General features: G+C 35.4%; 1 protein-coding gene across 4 annotated transcripts in view; it reads right to left on the reverse strand.

Moving 5' to 3' along the window:
* The window catches only part of MAGI2 (membrane associated guanylate kinase, WW and PDZ domain containing 2), a 401,461-nt gene that overhangs the window by 290,699 nt on the left and 90,708 nt on the right, over positions 1–20,054 (reverse strand). For all 4 annotated transcript variants that reach the window (XM_053465469.1, XM_053465466.1, XM_053465471.1 and 1 more), the window contains exon 2: positions 17,848–17,964. In XM_053465469.1, the coding sequence (XP_053321444.1) occupies positions 17,848–17,964 (117 nt within the window). The remainder of the gene's footprint in view (positions 1–17,847; positions 17,965–20,054) is intronic.

The raw sequence follows: 20,054 nt of genomic DNA on the forward strand, positions 1-20,054 counted from the left end.
TGTCCATTCCCTTTAGAGTGTCTGTCCACTTAAGACTGTCTGGATCTCCGTCGCACAGACGGGTAGACCCCTGCCCCTAACCACTTTTGTAGGCTACCCTGAGAAGTTCCTAGGTGTGTGTATATCTTTTGATATACATCTGATTTTTAAAAACATTATAAGGTATATATTGTCAAAAGTTCCTTTAGTTCACCATAAATGATAACTAATAAGAAAATAATGCAAACCATCTATATTTTAGGCTGGTCCCTTATAGATAAGATGTTTTAAACCGAATGCAGCCTTTTTAGAATACACAATCTCTTGATTTACAGTAGATAATATTTTGTCAGGTAACAGCGTAACTGAGAAGTTTGTAGACTTCATGGAAGTACAAAGATTTGCTCATAGGACAGAATCTCACAAAGTTATAAATGTTTTGCAAGAAAATAGTCACATTTACATCATTTTTGCATGTTTAAAATAACGAATACAGTTTAGTCTATAGACTACTCAACATAATGTAAGTTGCTGTGATCCTCACTACTTAAAATAAAAAGGGATAGTAGAAATAATTAAAATCAGGTATGGATGAAACATACGTGCCAAGAACACATTTTTTTTTTTAATTATGTGACAGAAAGGTATAAAAACCTATAATAAGGTATTTTCTTTCTTTCATTCTTAATAACCCAGAGTCTATAGCACCCATGTTCCATCATCTTATTACTATGATCTGTCTTGAATTGGGGCTTTGCGTAAACAAATAAATCTATCTAGAAGACCTGGAAGCTGTGGTTTCATCTTTTATTGGGCGCAGAGACATTTAAACATTTCTATAAAACAAATATCTAACAAATCCAAACATTGTAACAGGGCAGGGTAATCTTCAACATAAGAATACCTTGCATTGAATTGACTTTACCTAGTAGTAGTTTACCTTCGAGCTGGAGCGTTACAATAATACTTAATGTTGGCACTTTCTTCTCTTTCTGCGCCAGTATATGTAGACACAGGCCAGGCATGTTCTCCTGTTTAGTAAACAAGGTGAATAATTTCAAATAACCCACCCTATTGGGTTAATTGGATTTATAGCTTGTAAGAGTTTTGTTCCTATTTATCTTGGTGGCTTTATCTTTTCTTAAACTAGGCGAATAACTAGGTGAAACTGGACACCTAACAATTTTTTTCCAACAATGGTTCATGTGAAAGTTTATGCATATTTCATAGTTTATCATAAATATTAAACAACATTTTGTTCATACAGGGAAAGTTTTTTGCCTTAAATGGTGCAGATGTAAAATATAAAATCATGTGCGCTTTACATGTAACTTCTGGATTCATACAGATTAATGCTACACTATGAAATATCAAATAGTATGAATATTTCATGTTTAGCAGAATGCTTTACCTATGACCCCCCCTGAAATTTCAGATGTCCAAATTAGGCCCCTGTGTTGTGTGTGTGACCAGAAGCAGAGAAGGCCGGACCAGAGGTAGGAGTGGGTTGAGTAAGAGGTGAAAGCGGGCAGGGCCATAAAAGTTGCAACCTCCCACCTAAACCAGACCTCCATTGATTTTACAGATGCCTTGGCTGGTCAGTGGTGGTCTGAAGATCAGAAGCTTGCCCAGGATCCCCGATTCCTTCAGAAGTGGGACAGCAGCGCAACTACACTGGACACTTGAGAAAAGTTTGGGGGGGTTTTGTCTTAGATTTTGCTGGTGTAAATGTAAAATTAGGTATACTCTTCATCATACCTTCTAAAATGTATACGGTATAAAAGAGAGGCCAAACTAAACACAGGAACACAATCATTCCACATTGTCAAACAAATGATATATCAATGACACTAGTTCTGTCTCCAGTTTTCGTGAAAAATCTAAATTCAAGAACATTCAAAAATAATTATTCTGAAACTTGCTGGGTTCAATAGAACATATTGCTCAATTTTATTCTAATAATTCTGTTTTAATTTAGTGAACTGTGAATCACCTGCCTGTTTTAAGTGAATTTTACTGTTTCCATAGTCTGTATCATGAGCCACAGGGGAAACAAAAAATGGACAAAACGTGTATGAACATTTGAGGTGTTCTGGAATGGCTGACATTTTTTGCTTGGTGCTACATTCATTAAACATTCCCTGAAACATGGTAAAACTAAATCCGATAAATGTTTGATGTACTTTGACATTATTAAGGTGACCTTTTCTAATATAGCCAATGGTGTTTTGAAAAGTTAGAGCTTAAACAAGTTTGATAAGACTCAATTAGCGCTGGATGCTAACATCTTAAAATCTTAAATAGGTGTATAATATAGAAAGCTGATTTTGTTTAAAAATTATCCATTATGCCTTTGCATTTTTTATTTCAATTGTGCTCTGGTTGTTAAAATCCTAAATCACTGTAATATAAAGAATAATGGATTAGCTATTACTTATCTGGCTTCTGCATAACTCACAATTGTATAACTAAGAACATGTTTCTTTATTCTCTGTAATGTATTAAACGACATGCATATCTATAACATGTTACATGTCATTGACATACTCACAGAGAGCATTTTGTTTGGACATTGTAAATGCTGAGTTCCAATATTTTTTCTTAGAATGAGTGTTGCACACACTGAATTAATTACAAATTATTTAGCATACTGGCTAATTATGTACCAATTTTTTGTGGCAAAAAATAAAAAGGCTTCAGCAGTCGAGGACATATTATACAAACTGTAACCCAAAACAAATCCTTATAGAGAGCTGGTTTTCTATTACACTACTGCAAACTTAATTAAACTCAATTCAGAACTCTAGGATAAACTGCTCTCTTTGAACAGCCTGTTGGTGATCATAGTACACGGTTGAGTTTATGATGTGCTAGTGGGCCACGTATGAACATAGGGCCTCCCAATCTCATAAGTACAGGACCACTCAGAGGGCCACTGTGGCTGCTCTGGGGGATCCACAGTCCCCTACCTAATGGCCGCTCTGTGTGAGCTTGTTTTTCTTAAGTGTTGGAAAATGTTAGCAGCGCAGTTTAAAGAGGCTGTTAGCAATGGGCACTTCACACATCACATAGATAATTATGCATAACTTATTTGTAGCTTGAACTCTGCTGTAAATATTCAGAAGATATAAAATAAAGTATTTGATGTAAGCAGAAGCTAAACATCAAACAGATCATCCATTAACTAAAACAGAGTGCAACTATACTGTATTTGTTTTTATCTTAACGAGCCAGTTTCTGCATAGATCATTTTGACTATAAGGGAAACGTGGTATATGTTAAACTGCAAACTAACCTTCAGCAAATGTTTTTACTGCCCAATAAAAGGTCCAGCATCGTTAAACCTTTGAATCACATACAAAATTAAATCACGTTACTGGAAAGGAGCAGTGAGAAAAATAAGTTACATGATTTATCTTTACAATGACAGCTTCTAAAATAATTTAAAGCTCATGTTTGGTAGAAGACATGGCCACATACTTTTAAACACTGTATTGGCCTTCCAGTTGCTGGGAGTCTAAAGTAGATCTGGGTGAAAGAAATCAACAATCTCTGCAAATGCCCAGAAAGTGGTAAGGGAAAGTCTCATGGTAAAGCTTTGGTTATCCCATGTGGTTTTGCTTCTTTTTAATTTCCCATGTAGTGCCTTAGAACATCCCAATAGGTTTAATGGATTTCATTTATATTCAAATGTTGTGGTTTAGTTCATACTCATTATATGAAATGTTAATATGCAGCTGAACACTATTTCAAATCAAGTAAGGCTTTACTTAATGCCTTCTTTACATTTTCTATAATCTTTATGATCAAGACTTAAAACCTGCTTTTCAAATAGCAAAACCGTGCGATGTTCACAGTACAATAAAAAGATCATGTTTATCCCAAGAAGATTCAGCTATCTTTCACCCATCTAGTCTTTATCACTGTATGCTCATCTTGTTTGAACGTTGATGACATTATCGCACAATACCAGAAAAAAAATTAATTAAAGTTATTCTATACTGGAATTTGCTGCATTTTCAACTTAATGGCCTTTGTGATTCTATATGCAACAGAATCGCTAAACCACCACAAATAGCTTTTCTTTATTAGATCAGTTTACCCCCTTATAAGCAGTCTCTTCATAATAGTTGCAATTTCACCATACAACACCTAGTAGATAATTATGAATACATTAATATTTGTTTAGATAACTGGTCGAACATGTGTTATTCTACATGATATTAGTATAAAAGCACTGTCTAGAGTGTGTACCCTGAATGATGCTTATTATGCAGGTCTGTTCCTTCTTCTTCTTCTTCTATTTATTATTATTGGATCGGGAGAGGAGGATATCATGTTGACTAGTCAACAGCAGCTGGAGTGCCAAAGGATAGCCATTAATGCTCTCATACACAGTTTTATGGCCAACCATTGTTCAGAAACCGCCTATAGCAGCTCCTCTAATTGAAACTGTTTACTACCTAAAACACAATCTGCGGGATCCTACCAGTCTTAGGAAGGACTAAAACATTTAAAGATGTTCCTCCCTTTACCTAAGCTATGTAAGATCTGAAATAAGAAATCTAAATATATCTTTTCCTTTTTATAGTCATTGGCGTACAATATACAGTGAAATTCTACAAATAAACAGATACTTATTTATACGGTTCCCATATGTGTCACGTAAATATAAAACATTTGTTATAACTGATAAGCAGATTTAAATATAAATACTGTAACATGCATGCATGCAGTACTGAAATGTTTTCTGGTGTCAGATATTCAGATACAACCCCATATAGAACACCCATGTCATACTTAAGTACTTAGACACCATAAGTAGCCAATTTTTGTTCCTATTTACTTGTAGGGGAACTGCTTGTGAACATTATACCCTAGAGAAAATAAACTACATGAATATAAAGCCTATCAAAGAGAAGCCTATCAAAGCACGCAATAGGAACAAAACTGCACTCTTAATAAACATGTTTTAATCCATTATTCACCTCCAAAAGACAGCATGATACAGCATTCTCTGGCAACACTGGGAATACTAAAGTCTGAATAATATATATATATATATCAGGGAATGCAAAATATAGGTCTGTTCTAAATGGTGACATGTTTCATCTGACTGTATTATCAATGAATTCAGAATATGAAGGACCATTTGTAGTGCCATTTCTATCATTGTTGATTTTCCTTGTCTGTCACCCACTCCAAGCCCCATTTCTGGTTTATATATTTTCTCCCCCAATCACTATACCCCTTCCTCACACCTCTTTCTCCCTGGTAATCCTTGTTCTCATCACTGCAAGAGGTCTTAAAGCCTAGCGGTCCAGCATGGATTGCCAAAGTGTGAGCTTTCCACTTGTATCAGACCACTCTTCCTCCTAATTCATAGTACTAGTGTAAGAAGTCACATTCCATTGTTCTGCATTACTAGACTGCAGCTAGACTGGTATGAAGAGAGGTCTGTCAAAGAAGAAACAACATGGACATAAATCACCTTCTTCATATTAGGTCAATTCAAGCGGATCTCCCCTATGAGCAAAGAGCTTGGTGGCCCAACATCTCTGTAGATGAGCTAATGCTGGGGAAACACAGGGGCCAGTTGCAGTGCAAAGAATGCGGTAAAATACTGTCTTTAATAGATTATTTTACCTACTCAAGATCCTTATCAAGTAAATTTCCATGTGAATTGTAGGCTAATTGTATTCCCTTAGGCATTAAACTGCAGAGCCTTTCTCCAAAAAAACTGCATTAGTTGGTTACTGATCGATATTGCTAAGCTAAATACTGAATGATAACCTGGAGAGTTGGACTGCGGCAAACGTCTAAGCCAAACATTTCACATTAATGAAAATGAATGTGCATGCAATCACCAAACTCAAATCCATTGGTAAATGAGAACACAGTAAAATCATCATTACATTACCTGTAACGGCATTCTTTCAAAGGACTTAAGATGTGTCATATATGGTTTCTTTGGAGAAAGAGCTCAGTCAAGAGTCCTCTCTCGAAAAAGGCAGATGAAAACATGCGTTGCACTAATCATACTGAACTGCTACAAATGCTCCTACGGGTCGTACTTAACCACAATTATGTCTGGTTCATATCTACTCACCTAAAAGCTTTTGCTGCTGTAGAAACTTGCCAATGTTGATCCTTCATAATAAATAATGAAGTGGTAGAGTTCAAACCACATCTCCTGGTACTGTTCCTTGTGAATAAACCCCCAACTAATTCATAAGGCTCCACATGTCACCTTTTAACATGTCAGCCAGGTGCCATTGTCCTGATACACAAATACTGGCAACATCCATGTCATTAAAGAAGGATTTCATAAACATGTTAGCTAAACCATATACCAAGTTGAACCAGTGCAATGTCAGAGAGATTTTCCAACAATCTAAAAATCTCATAGCTTGAGGAGTACTGTGTATAAAGCAACAAAAATGTTTTATGTAAAACCTTGCCTTTGAAAAGCAAAGTTTTACACAATGGCCTGCTATTTTAATAGTAAGACAATGACTATTTTAAATCTGGCAACCACCCCAGGCACATGGAATAAAAGGCCATCAAATACCCTAAGGTTACACCTAAAGTGAGGGAAGGACATAGGGGGAGCGGCAGGGGTTGAGGTTTTTAAATAAAGTATGTTAACAAAGCATTTCATTTTTACATTAAAAAGAAACTTTTTATTAATATGCTTTGCAAAGACCATTTTATAAATTATCATCTAACATTAGAATAATTGAGTTTTGTTAACTTAATGACATATGCCATGGGGCGACTGGCTGGATTGCACATAAAACATTTAGTGGTCAAAGGCCAGGACTGGTTTTCATCCGCAGACCGTCTCTGGCATACTCTGTGAAGAGTATATAGCAATGGGTGAACCTAATGGTTATTTAATAGCGTATGTTATTATTGATACATTTTATCTTTCTCATCCATGTTTTTAAACTGTGTTTTGCCTCCACAATAGCAGACTATGGCTATGATTATATTAACCTTTTATTTTAGTTATTTCACAGTCCCCCCGCTAAATATTCAACATTTACTAAAGCTGTTAATTAAAATTAAAAAAGAAAACAACCAAAAACATTAGAACCCCAATACACCCCAAACAACAAGGAAATTATGCGTAACAACTTTAATTAGCATGCAAATAAACATAAAACACATTACGATGCAATGTAAAATATAATTAAAATGTGTCCCATAAAGATATATGTCAGTTCTAAAAGCGGGTTCTTTTTAGATCAGTTATTTGTTTATTAGACTCATTAATCACATTTAAATTGGAAACTGAAGCATGCGTAAGCATTAGGGCTGACCTTTCTGCACCGCTGTTTATGGAGAAGCACAGTGTTTACTGCAGAATGATTCATTTTTTATTACCAATGCTATAATTTACTGCCATGAGCATTTTAAAGTTCTATGATAAATTGTTGTCTTTATAATTCTGGATAATCCATCTGTATGATTTATCATTTAGTGCCACCGTAAACCACGTCATAAGAACGCTTGGGGATCCAAGCATCTACACATTTCTCTACAAACCCCAGTGTAAAATGTTGTTACATAGAGTTTTTGTTCTAGAAAGTTTTCTAGAAATCAGCCACCCACATACTTGTCTTAAGAGAATCAATGTACTTTTCTGATGATGAAATGCTGATTTCATGCCGATTTAATCAGGTTGAAAATAACACTAACAAGTCTGCTTTAGAAATATTTGCAGCACACATTTTAGGCATGTTCTTAATCCGTATAATTGTACATAACAAAGAAAAGCTTAACTATACTGATGAGTGTCAGCATTTCGAGAAGGAAATCAGAAGAAAAATAGAAATGTTAAGGAAAAAAAAGTAAAAAATCCTAGTTTTGAACATTATATGATAATGCCGATGGAAGAATAAACCAGCATAGGGTGAACAATAACTGTAGGAGAAGAACAGAGTATTCCAGCTGAGGCACATTCTGTAAAATTCTTTCAATTGCCTTCTATCACCTGGATCCACAAAAAAGATGTCAAAGCTGATAAATTGTGAATAATTCTGAGAACAATCAAGTCAGGTGTTGTGCTAATTTATGTAGACTAGCAGGACACATCACTGGTAAAATCAGTTTGCTAGTGATAAATGTTGCAATATGCATAAAGCCCATATTGTAGTCTGGAGCAGTGCCACCTCATGTATTCCAGAGAATAATGCGACACACTGCAATACAGAATATTCTGTATCTGTAAGGAAGTGCTCAATGGCACAGGAAGACTTCAAGCACGATAACCAAGGGAACTACATGAAATCTTAACAATACCACTCAATATTTGTAGTCAATAAATATATTTGGTTTACATGTCTTGTTGTTCAGTTTCAGACACAAAAGACATTTACCCAATTAAAATTGCCTGGAGATGTGTTCAGCCCAATACATTTCTTGCCAGGCATATAGCTGGAGGTGATGAGGGGCATCACAAAAGTGTGAGAGGATCCCATACGTGGGGTAGGTCTGGACTATCATCTGAAGCCCCAGGCAATTTCTTGGTGGGCCGCTGGCCGACAGTGCCCCATTTTTGTTCCCATATCTGCTTACCAGGAGGCTCTGTGACATTTTGGGTAACTTTTCCAGCGGCACTTATGTCATCAGGAGGCCACCAGCCTAAAAATGCCAGGGGCCGACTCATCATCACCAGTCTCGCCCTGAAAGGGGACACCCAAAAAAGCAAAACAAACCACGAAGCTATCATGCATTAAAGTGCATATGATGGCTAGAGTGTCGCTTTAAGTGTCACAGTTTTGCAGTTATGATTATATATTTTTACATGGTGACAACTACTGTCTCCACCTTAAGAACAGACCTCTGAGGTACCAAAAGCTTTCTGTATTAGCCCAATAAAAGGCACAAACTTTAACTAAAGAATCAATTTTCTCTTGTACCAATAGACATATGGCCATTTTATTTAAAAGGGGAATTCCCATCACTTTATGTATTACTAATATCAGATAAAAAAAATAATTTGCTAGTTTTTGCATAATATGATGTTTTCAGGGAGCTGGACATTGTCATTTGTATTCTAGATCTGTTATCTAAACCCAATGTTTTATACAAACTCCCTTTCTCCTTTTCCTACCGCCTGTGGTAAACAGCAGAACATCTATGGAGGAATAGACTTCATCAGCATGGCCATAAAGAATCAACTCAGTGTGGGGACTGGCAACAATGGCAGCCTCCAGGCCTGCAGATAAAGGAAGTTTATTGGAGCAAAGAGAGACTAAACAAGGTTCTTGCCAGTGCTGACCTACATTAATGCATACGGCAGTGTATTTTATGCTAAAAGGGCAAAAGTGAAATAATAATTGTTACAGTCAGAGTGTCATATAGTACTAATAAAAAAGATAAAAAGAACTGTGAAAATGTATTGCTGGTTGTTACATATTATATTTTAATGCTTTCATGTATATTTGGAAGAACAGTAGTAGCTAAGCTTCTCTACCCCATTTGGCACACAGAGTGTTAAAGGGCCCTCTACATGTGACTTTTTATAGAAAGATGCAGGGATGATTGCACAGCCTGCTCCTCTCAAGACACTTCATTTAAATTCATCTCTTTGCTTTTCTGAGCAGCGAAGCCAATGATTTCTCTAGCATTTTGCTAAGCTGTCAACATCTATTCGGCATTAGAAAAACTTCACGCAATCAGAATAATTTCAACACATTTCTCGGAATGCACAAAAGTCGATGTAGCCAACAAGAATTTATGAATTTCTTTGTTTTTGTAGAATGATGTTTATAGATGCTGCTAATGTGGGTAGACAACTACATCATCTTTATTTATTTTGCTAAGGTTTGAAACTGATGCTGTTTATTCAAATCTGACCGTCCATTTGCAAAGTGGATAAATAAATGTACAGTATGATTCAAGTCCCAAAGCGTTGGGGCTTGTGAAGCCAGATAAAAGACTAAGGATAATCCTGACGTAGAGTGGCACACTTATGAGGTTCATATGTGATTGGAACCCACGTAAATGGCGCCTGTATGCATGGATTCCGCCCTGCTAGCCTTGTAACTGGAGGTAAAGCAGTGGAGGAGGAATATTTGGGTCTCTGTGTCATGGATCATTCTCACGCTGCTCCATGCCAATCTATAAAGTACATGAAACGCAAGGCATTGGGTTATAATATCATCCCACAGCACCTTGAGTCTCTGCATGCGCACAACTACAGGGAGAAGGAGACATCTGCACCAAAAGAGACAGAATTCCCCAAAGACAACTGCCTGCTTAAATCTCCATGTTCTACTACATAAAGGTAAATGGAAGAGATTTAACTTAGAACACTGGCCATCCTGCAACAATTACACCTCCGTAATGTGTAGATCGATATAAATAAGTAGATAGGACAGGGGAGCTACGCTTAAGTGCTCCACTCTGATTAACTAATGTAGGAATCCTTGCATATTTCATTGACTTAATATTTCTTCTCCGTATTGCAACTTGAGCAGAAAACAAAGGCTTCACGGGAGCTTCAGAAGTTGTTGTTCAACCTACTCTGCCCAATTTAACTCTTTTGAAACTGAATGCACTATTAGTAACATCATTTCAAGCAATGCTGGTTGCGCAAATGTCTTTGCTTGTGTAAAATGTTGCCTATTTTATAATGTTTGTTACAAACACCTTATTGTCATGTGACACAAAATCAGGTACTTTCGAAAGTTTCTGTGTTGGTTTTTGTGTTATTAAACGTTCAGAGGAAAGAATACAATGACAGATCTGCTAAGACTTATTAGCTTTACAGAGACGGCGCAATTAATATTTTCCATCAGTACCTTAGAGTATTTACAGCAAAAAAGTAAAAAATCTGCACTTCTATAAAAAAGTTTGTGTATTTTACTTCCTTATTTGATTGTTTGACATTTGGTGGACTCCGTGGCGTATCACTTTAGTTCACTTCTGGGAAATGGGGTTTAAGCATCACTGCTTGCATTGTGTATTTGCATTTTTCAAGTCATTCTAAGAAAATAAACATAACTGATTGACATCAGCAGTTTTTTACATCACGGTGTAATTAATTTTATTTATGTATTTGGCCTTAACAAGGGATCAGGCTGTTTACCAAGAAGAAGCCTACTGTATGAATAATATCCCCAACACGTATGTACATTATTGCTGGTTATTAATATAAGCAAGATTCATTGAAGCACACATCCCAATTACGATAATAGAATGAATTCATTTTGTTCCCAGTTACAGCTGTTGGATACACAGATCAAGCTTGTACAATAACAGGATATTGTCACTCACTGTATGATTAAACATAAAATTATTAATGTATTCCTGTACTTTACAAATTACATACCTGAATGAGCAATAACAACAATTAAAAACATCAGAAAACAATTCTAACAGCAGTCACGTTAACAATCCAGCTGCTACACTATATCTGACATATCCATATACATCCCAAATAAAACATATGCCAAAAAATGTTTTGCTCCTGTCCACCACTGGCATGTTTTTTTTTTCATTTAACTCTTCTCATCCCATAGGACTAAGGAAATGAACTGTCCCCAATTTAAGGCTCAACAGACAATCCACATGGTTTTGGTGCACGGCTAAGTGGATAACAGCCCTGACTTTTGTTTAATGCGTCTTTCACCTTAATCCAGAATCCAATGGGCAAATTGAAATCACAGTAAAAGCTCGTAACAAGCAGGAAAGTGTCCTTCCTGATGACAAGGAAGGGGACAGCCTGCTTAAAAGACCAAGAGAGTTGTGCTCATTTACTGTACTTTGTGCACTGATTTGTGCGTAGATAACATTAACTCTGATAGTAATTGCACGCAAAGTCATTTTCAGTTGATTGATTTTATGCTTTAACTTAAGAAGTGGCAGTCAGTTGCAAGCACAAAGTAGATTGAATTTTTGGTGGACATAATAAAAAGGAGCAAGAGTCATCTTATTGACAGATAAGCACCAACTGTCCTGTTTCAAGAGGGATAGTCCTGATTTTTAGGCACAGACAGATCAAACGATCCCCTCACAGCTCACTGAGCTGTCAAATGGATTGAGGTCTATGCGTTTGCAGCATCTCAACTGCAGCTCCCACATGCCAATGCATTGAAGCTTAGCGCTGCAATATGACATCATGTCTTGGTATTCTGCTTTAATACATTGTGAGGTGGTCGGGTGAGTAAGGTAGATCATACTATCCCCAGCACCTCTAACCAGGCACCCCAGTAAGGAGCTAAAATTATCAATGATGTGTGAATAAAAAGTTATAATGCATCTTTATGTTATTTTGAATAGGACCATGTACAGTTACTGAGCACATATCATTTTTCAATGCACCATATTCAAAAGAAAAAAACACAAACGACGTGCTTCTCTACTGCTGTAAACTTATTCACGCTATGTTATTTCTTCTATAACCAATGTTGCCCAGATGTTAATGATGTCATCATGAACATACATCACTAATGAGGGCATGTATTCGTGTGTTCCAAAAGTGTGAGAGGCATATTTAAATTCTTCATTATTAGATTCTGTTCTTGCTGCAAGCAAAGGCAATTAAGTATGTACTGTACAACAATTTCAGGGTCTACTTCTCTTTCCATGCTAATATAAAGCCGTTTCCAGTAAAAAAAAAATGAAAATACAAAAAGCAAATTATGTTCACTCTAAAAACAGCTGTCTGCCTTCAAACAATCAGACACTGATGATTTTTCTGTGGTTCCACATGGATGAACAGAACTAACAACACAGGAGACACCAACAGCTAAAGCAGAGATGAGCTGGCGACGTCATTTCATTGTAAGCAGACACTGTATCAGTCTCCTCAACCTTCAAGACTAGTAATTGGACCAACTCCATCAATCACAGGAAGACACGAAGAGCATTACCATATGCGTCTACTAATTCCAAGGAGGGCTGGCATCATTCACCATGTGTGTCTACTAATTCCAAGGGAGGGCTGGCATCACTCACCATGTGTGTCTACTAATTCCAAGGAGGGCTGGCATCATTCAAGCCAATGCAAATAGTCCAAAAATACAATCGGCAGTGACTATGTTCTCTATGTAAACCTGTCCACCACACAGCTGCCAAAATGGATTGTATAGAAAATCCAGAAGGGGTATAAACAGTATCTAGTTATAGTATAAATGCTGCATAAAGCCCATTTTACCACCGTGTCTCTGTGTACGATTGAAAAGCCACAAAAAAAAACCAAATTCTGACACTGGTCTGTAATCTACAAATCAGTACAGCCCATGGGGCAACCCCCCCATCCCTCTTCTCAGTCCCCCATGACTAACTGTATTCAACAAAGGCAGTGATTTAGTCAATTGCTGCTCCCACATTCTACTCATTCTACTCAAATCATACAGTTTATATTAACCATAGCAGCCTTAAATTAAGATTTCATAATTAATTTAATGCTTTTTTTAAATATTTTTTACAAAAATATACAATTTTCTGTTCTTGCATCTCATGATGTTGGAGCATAAGAGCAATATATACAGATAGATGTATACAGTAGATAAATGACACTATATAGTGTTCTATTTATCACTGTCTAGTGACTTTACTGCTGCATTGTCCTAATTAAACACACAAGATGGTCTTCCTTTGTTAGTTGTAATTTTTAAAGCTTTCTCAGCATATAAAAAAATATAAAATATATGAGAAAATCATATTACAACTTGAAATGAGACTTATTACAGTGACTGAAAAGTGATGTATTATAATGATGCATCTATTCCATGAAAATGATTAAGCCACCTTTCATCCCTGGAATTTTAGTTTTGTGAAACAGATTACTTCACTAGGAGAAAATTGTTTTCTGTGTTAATGCAAAAAAAAAACAACCCTTTTTTAGATTTATTGTTTTTCATTTTATTTTATAATTAAAAGTACAAAACAAGAAAAATGGCAACTTTACTTTTCCAGATCATACCAATATTATCTGAAAACTAAAATCAGCCGATGATAGACTGAATAAAATCTGCACTTTATCAGAACAAGAGACTAAATGATCGTTTTCATTTCTTGAATAATGCCTACTCTACTTAATCGCTGAAAACATCTTAGGTATTACAGAGCATCAAACCGTGACCAGCTCAATAATACAGCTACTCATTAAGCTCAGCCATATTTTGTCCATCATTGCAATGTCAAAGTACCCATGTTCAAGGGTGCATAATGTCTCTCGCCTGCTAAACACATACAGAAAAAGTATGGTCTAGACTGTTTAAAGCGCTGCGCTTTATCCATCCCTACCCTTGTTCTGCTGTATGGGTCAAAGCTTTTGTACTTGCTGATAAATTGAAAGCATACACTTTCCATTGTGGTTAGGCATGGAATAATATATTTTCATTTAACTCTGTGTCACAGCTTTTAGCCGTTATGCTCTGTCCACAAAGCAAGCTATATGGACATCTATATAAAACGCCAACGCTCTACATATTTGGGATTAATGCATTTGTGGTTAATTTACATACAAAGTTTAAATTAATGTTTACAATGGTTTTGGGAAAAGCACTGATAGAGATTGCTACTAGAGTAAAACATTTTAAGTTAATATACATGCTATCTTAACTAAAGCATTGTTAGAAGTGCTAACAGAAACAAGCACAACACACTTAAGATATGCTATGGGTCTACAAGCATATACATACCTAAATTTAAAAATAACTCAACCTTCCACTATGTTCTAGTTAAGACGACCACAATCAGAGCTCTGTATATCTGATGAATAGAGTTATACAAAAACCATCATACGAGGGAAACGTTGTAACTACATCTATAACAGTGTTACATGTCCAAAGATGGCAACATATATAGCTTCACAACATCACAATATATATTATATTTATATTATATTTATTTTTTATTTATATAGTGTCAACAAATCACGCAGTGCTTCTTATGGTACATACATTCAACGGGTATGACACAACTAGATACATTTGGTAAAGAGGGTCCTGCTCGGCTTGCAAGCTTACACTCTAGAAGGGATTCACAAGCATACATTCAAAGTACATTTCAAGTTAAATTAACTGTCTATGGCGCTTACAGAGCACATTTAGTAACAATGCCAACAGTACCTATAATTCATCTTTTTAGTTATGTCCACTTACTAATTTGTTTTTTGTTCTAGAATATATTCAGAAGCCGTAATGAACCGGTAGTATTAAACAAGACTCTTTGCGGAATAAAGCCCTCTATCGGTATGTAAAGTCAGGCTTTTTAAATTCAGTGAAAGAAACAATATAATAACAAATAACTCCCCCCCCCACACACACATCAATCTGTACAGGGTTATGAAAACCGAAAGGATTATCTAAAAGACATACACAAAACATACATGTAGTACGCTGTTAGTTTCACTTATTATATAATAGACTGTATTATTATAATTATTATGCAGTATTATATTCTTGTATTTTAATTTGTTCTATAAATGTAAACTACGTATAATGTAATACATGCACTAGAGTAGAACACTGAGATCTAAAGTGTTAATAATGTCAGAAACTTTAGTTACTGGTTAATATGTTGATATAATAAACTATGTGTCTTTCTGGTATTGGTACGACAGGAAAGGTGTACATCATTTTATGTTGTTTCTTATAATTGCTTTCGATTGTTCCAATTCGGTTGTTTCATACTTAGCCAAGTGATTTCTCGCCAAAGGGCTTGAGTTTTATTTTCCCTGTTTCATAAAAGTGTGAAACACTATAACCTCAAATAGAATAACAATACTGTATTTTAATGTATTCTTATTTGCAAAGCCTAGAGGAAAAAGAAATGAGAGGATCTTTCTAGCTTTAGATTTCTCCTAACGAAAAGGGCTGTGTTTGGTGTTCATTAGGCCCTGGGCAAGTATTCACTACTGTTCCCCCAGTGGTCCCCACCAGCCAGTCATACTTGCTGCTAGCACAATGTTACATGCCCATTGTACAGCACTGAAGAATATGCCGCTGCAAGATGTTGCCAAGCATTAAAGATGGCCTCGTAAATTAAACCCTGACCTTTTGCCATAAGTATTGGTATGGCAAAGAAATAAGGACATATTATGTAGTTAAAAATGCATGTCTAACGCATATATATATATATATATATATATATATATATATACACACACCTGTATGTGTGATCTCATGCACTTCATAGTATGTCCCTGAATGGCAGAAATAAAATGTGGTCACCCTAGTTGCCGTCCATACAAAATATATATATAGATCATGCGTTACACTTACTTCCTTGATGCTGGCACAATGAATGAATTCCGGCAAATCGGCAATACAAAAGCCGGTATTTTTTTTGCAGTGGGGTGGGGACTCTGGGAAGCGGGCCAAATATACAAATATATTTCCGGATGCTCCGCCCATAGCGGTACACAGCGTGAACTATGCGTATCAGCGCATATGTGCCCCCAACATCCAAGACAGGAAGCGCAGGCTCAGTCTCCACCAGACGTGCAAAAGTCACTTGACACTAGCAGTTATTCATCTCTTTGGTGACCATAGACGTAGCAATGGGTGGAGTCAACAAATAACAATAACAACAATAATAGATGACAGTCACATTGCACATAACTATATATCTCTTAAATTGAGAAAATATAAAGACGTAGTAGGTATATTAAAATGAACATTTGTCAAGCGAATTATGCCCAATCCGATATTACTGGGGACCTCACATTATCTGTAGCCCAACATTAGGGCCTACAATGTCTTAATCCGGCCCTGGATGACATGGGGCTAGAACCACCCATATAACATTTAAAAATACAAAACATATGCATTAGGAAAAACAATTCAGATGTCACTATAGAAGACATATAGTGTAAAACAATTTACTGAAATTGCATTAGCCCACAGGATAGGATACTGGAATCATTAAACACAATGTAAGGGAAGATGAATTGCTGTTCTCTTACTAAAATATTTTAACATTTAGTAAAACATTGTTGCTAAAATACTAATTTCTCACACCATCATTAGGTATCTATAATGAAAAATATCACAATAGCTCACAATGGTTAAATGGCATTACACCAACAAAACAATCAATACAAACTAAGATTAAATATTTACTTGTCCATTTAATAATAAATCAATATAAAGCAACAGGTATAATATATGTGTAACTGTATGTGTAGCTGGGTTGTAAAAAGGAAACCAGTGCTTATGAGGACATCGGATGAACATTACTGAATGCTAGCAATATTACAGCCAGATTAAAATAAGCGTTTGAAAAGCACGGGTAATATATCCATGTGTCTTTAATTTCGCAGCCAATGGCAGCCAGTTAAATGATGTATCAGTGGGAACATAATGTATCCAGAAGAAATGAATGCTTGCTATGATTTAATGACATCAAGTCTTAAACAAGACAGACAAATGGGATGGCATAAAAATGACATATTGAATTGGTAGCCACAATGGAAAAGGCAAGTTACTTAAGCAAAAGAAGAACTATAATAATTAAAGTGAAAAAAGAGGCTTGTGGTACAAAGTAAGATATCATAATACAGACAAAATAGTGAATATTAGGCCAAAAACGTTACCCATCAGCAAAAGAAGAACCAGCCTATTGACATTATATTTTACACAGGCTTAATAAAAATAGGCATCTCTAATGTAAGTAGCATTATATATATATATATATATATATATATATATTTATATATATATATATATACAGTATTTTTGGAATAAATGATCACAAGGCTAAACAATAAAGGCAGTTTTTCACAGCCTTCTTTGCTCATATTTACTCATATTTACCTAGGGTGCTGGTCTATGTTCACACCACATATCATCGCCATAACTGACAGCTCATGTTTGGAAAAGAATGAAAAAAGGATGGACTTACATGGCACTGTACGGAGGTAGAGGTTGTCTCGTATAATCTGCTGCAGTTCATGATCCACTGACCCTTTCTGAAACCGTAAATTGAGGTAGCGGCGAAGGTCTTTGTCAATGATGCCTCCTAAAAGTTAAAATATTATTAATAACAATATCATTAAAATAACAAATACCACAATTAAGAATAAACATCACAAAATCCCACTAGATGTTTAGCAGTAGACCTTTTAGCCCAATTGCTAAATTATGACAAAACACTATAGCGTACCATTACCATTCATACAAAATGTCAGACGAAAAGTAAGAAACATTGCCTAGAACATATAATATATGCATAAGAATGGCGTAAATCTACCAAACATGTTGTCCCTAAGACATAAATAATTATGTGACCCACCCCCTGGTACAGACATTGCAATAATTATATATATATATATATATATATATATGTATGTATATATATATATATATATATATATATATATATATATGTTGTACTGTTAAGTCTAATTGGCAGGTGCATTAGTAGGGTCATACAAGCCTGCTTCTGCAGTCAGGTGATTCTTGCTTATAAGTTGCATCATACAAAATTGTAGCTGGAAACGGCTTATTTTTAATGGAATATCTTCATAGATGTACAGAAGGTCCATCATCACTCCCATCACTCCTGTGTTCCAATGGCAGGTTGTGTTTAAGTTTAGAAGGCTAACTGATCATCCGAAAACTATTTTGCAATTATGTTTATGCAATTATTTTGCACTATTTTGCAATTATGTTTTCCATGACAGCTAAGTGACCCCAAACTTTTGAATATATATATATATCTCATTTGGTTCAGTTTAGTTTAGTAATACAACATTAACATAAGATAAGTCACATTCATCGGATTCTACAAAAGCACTTATTGCATTGTAAAATATATATTGCTGGGAAAGCAAATAAAATGTACAAAGGAAACAACAGAAACAACAAGAAAATAACCACAAAAGACTTTCAGTATCACTGCAACACCTCTGGACTGTTACAATAGAGTGAATACACCAAAATAGTGAGCATTCTGGTATAAAGCAGTAGTTTTATATTAGTGTCAAGAAATTTGAGGGTCACTGCAAAATGGAAATTTTAGTCTCTATGCACAGCCCAGTTTAAGGTCCCAGTATGCATTCAGAGTAAAGTCTGGTGACTTGCATCATATGACCTTGTCTATAGAAGGGATCCACATATATTACACTACTTGTAAAATAGCTTGCGAGCAGGGCCCTCTTTGCCTAATATATCAGTTTGTATTAGCCCATCAATTCTAGTTTTTTCATACCCCCATAAGAAGCATTATGTAAATTCTTGCTGCTATATAAATATAATAATAATAATAATCATAATAATCATAACAGTACAAATAGTAATCCTTATCTTGCAGTGTATTAACATCCCAATGTAATCTTTCCTTAGGAATTATGAGAAATAAAGGGAAATCTGTTTATTTTGTATCTGATGTATTAACTCTGCTTTAAGTATTATCAACTCCATGATGCAATGAGAAAAATCCAGCATAATGGAGAGTAGAATAGTACAGCAATAAAATCTACATACAATATGTTCTCCAATCCGTGTGAGTCTACAGAAATATCACATCTTGTAATCAAATTCCCTCATATTACAGTTAAAGCATATGCATTCCTATATGACTTCCTCCTGCGTTAATGCTACAGGATATATATCAACATTAAGTTTATTGCCCATTTAGGGAATATTTATTTAGTTAACATATCTGTCATATTTAAGTGATACATTCATAAAATGATTGTAGAAATAATTGCATAGGCATAAAATATGTTGCCATTATTGTAATTACTTATATTTTATATTTAGACTGTAAATTAAAGGCAGAGTTATATTATCGGATTTATGTCTGTTTCAGTACTGACAGCAGTTTTGTTTCCATAAAATCTTGATTGGTTTAAATACATTTTAATATACAAAGTAGTATTGCTAGAGATATTGGTCACCTTAATCAATCTCGCTTGCAATTTCTTCAAAACAAAATAAGTGAATCGATTATTAGAGAGAAAACATAAGGCTTTGTAACATGTTTCAAGGCTGGGTTTGTCATCCTGTATAGGTTATTAAATGTATTTTTTTATATATTTCATTGAAGTAGGGAAATTGTATCTACCCCCCCTGCTCCTTCTCACTATCTACCCCCTCACCCCTTCT

This window comes from Spea bombifrons, chromosome 4 (assembly GCF_027358695.1).
Source record: "Spea bombifrons isolate aSpeBom1 chromosome 4, aSpeBom1.2.pri, whole genome shotgun sequence".
Lineage (NCBI taxonomy): Eukaryota > Metazoa > Chordata > Amphibia > Anura > Pelobatidae > Spea > Spea bombifrons.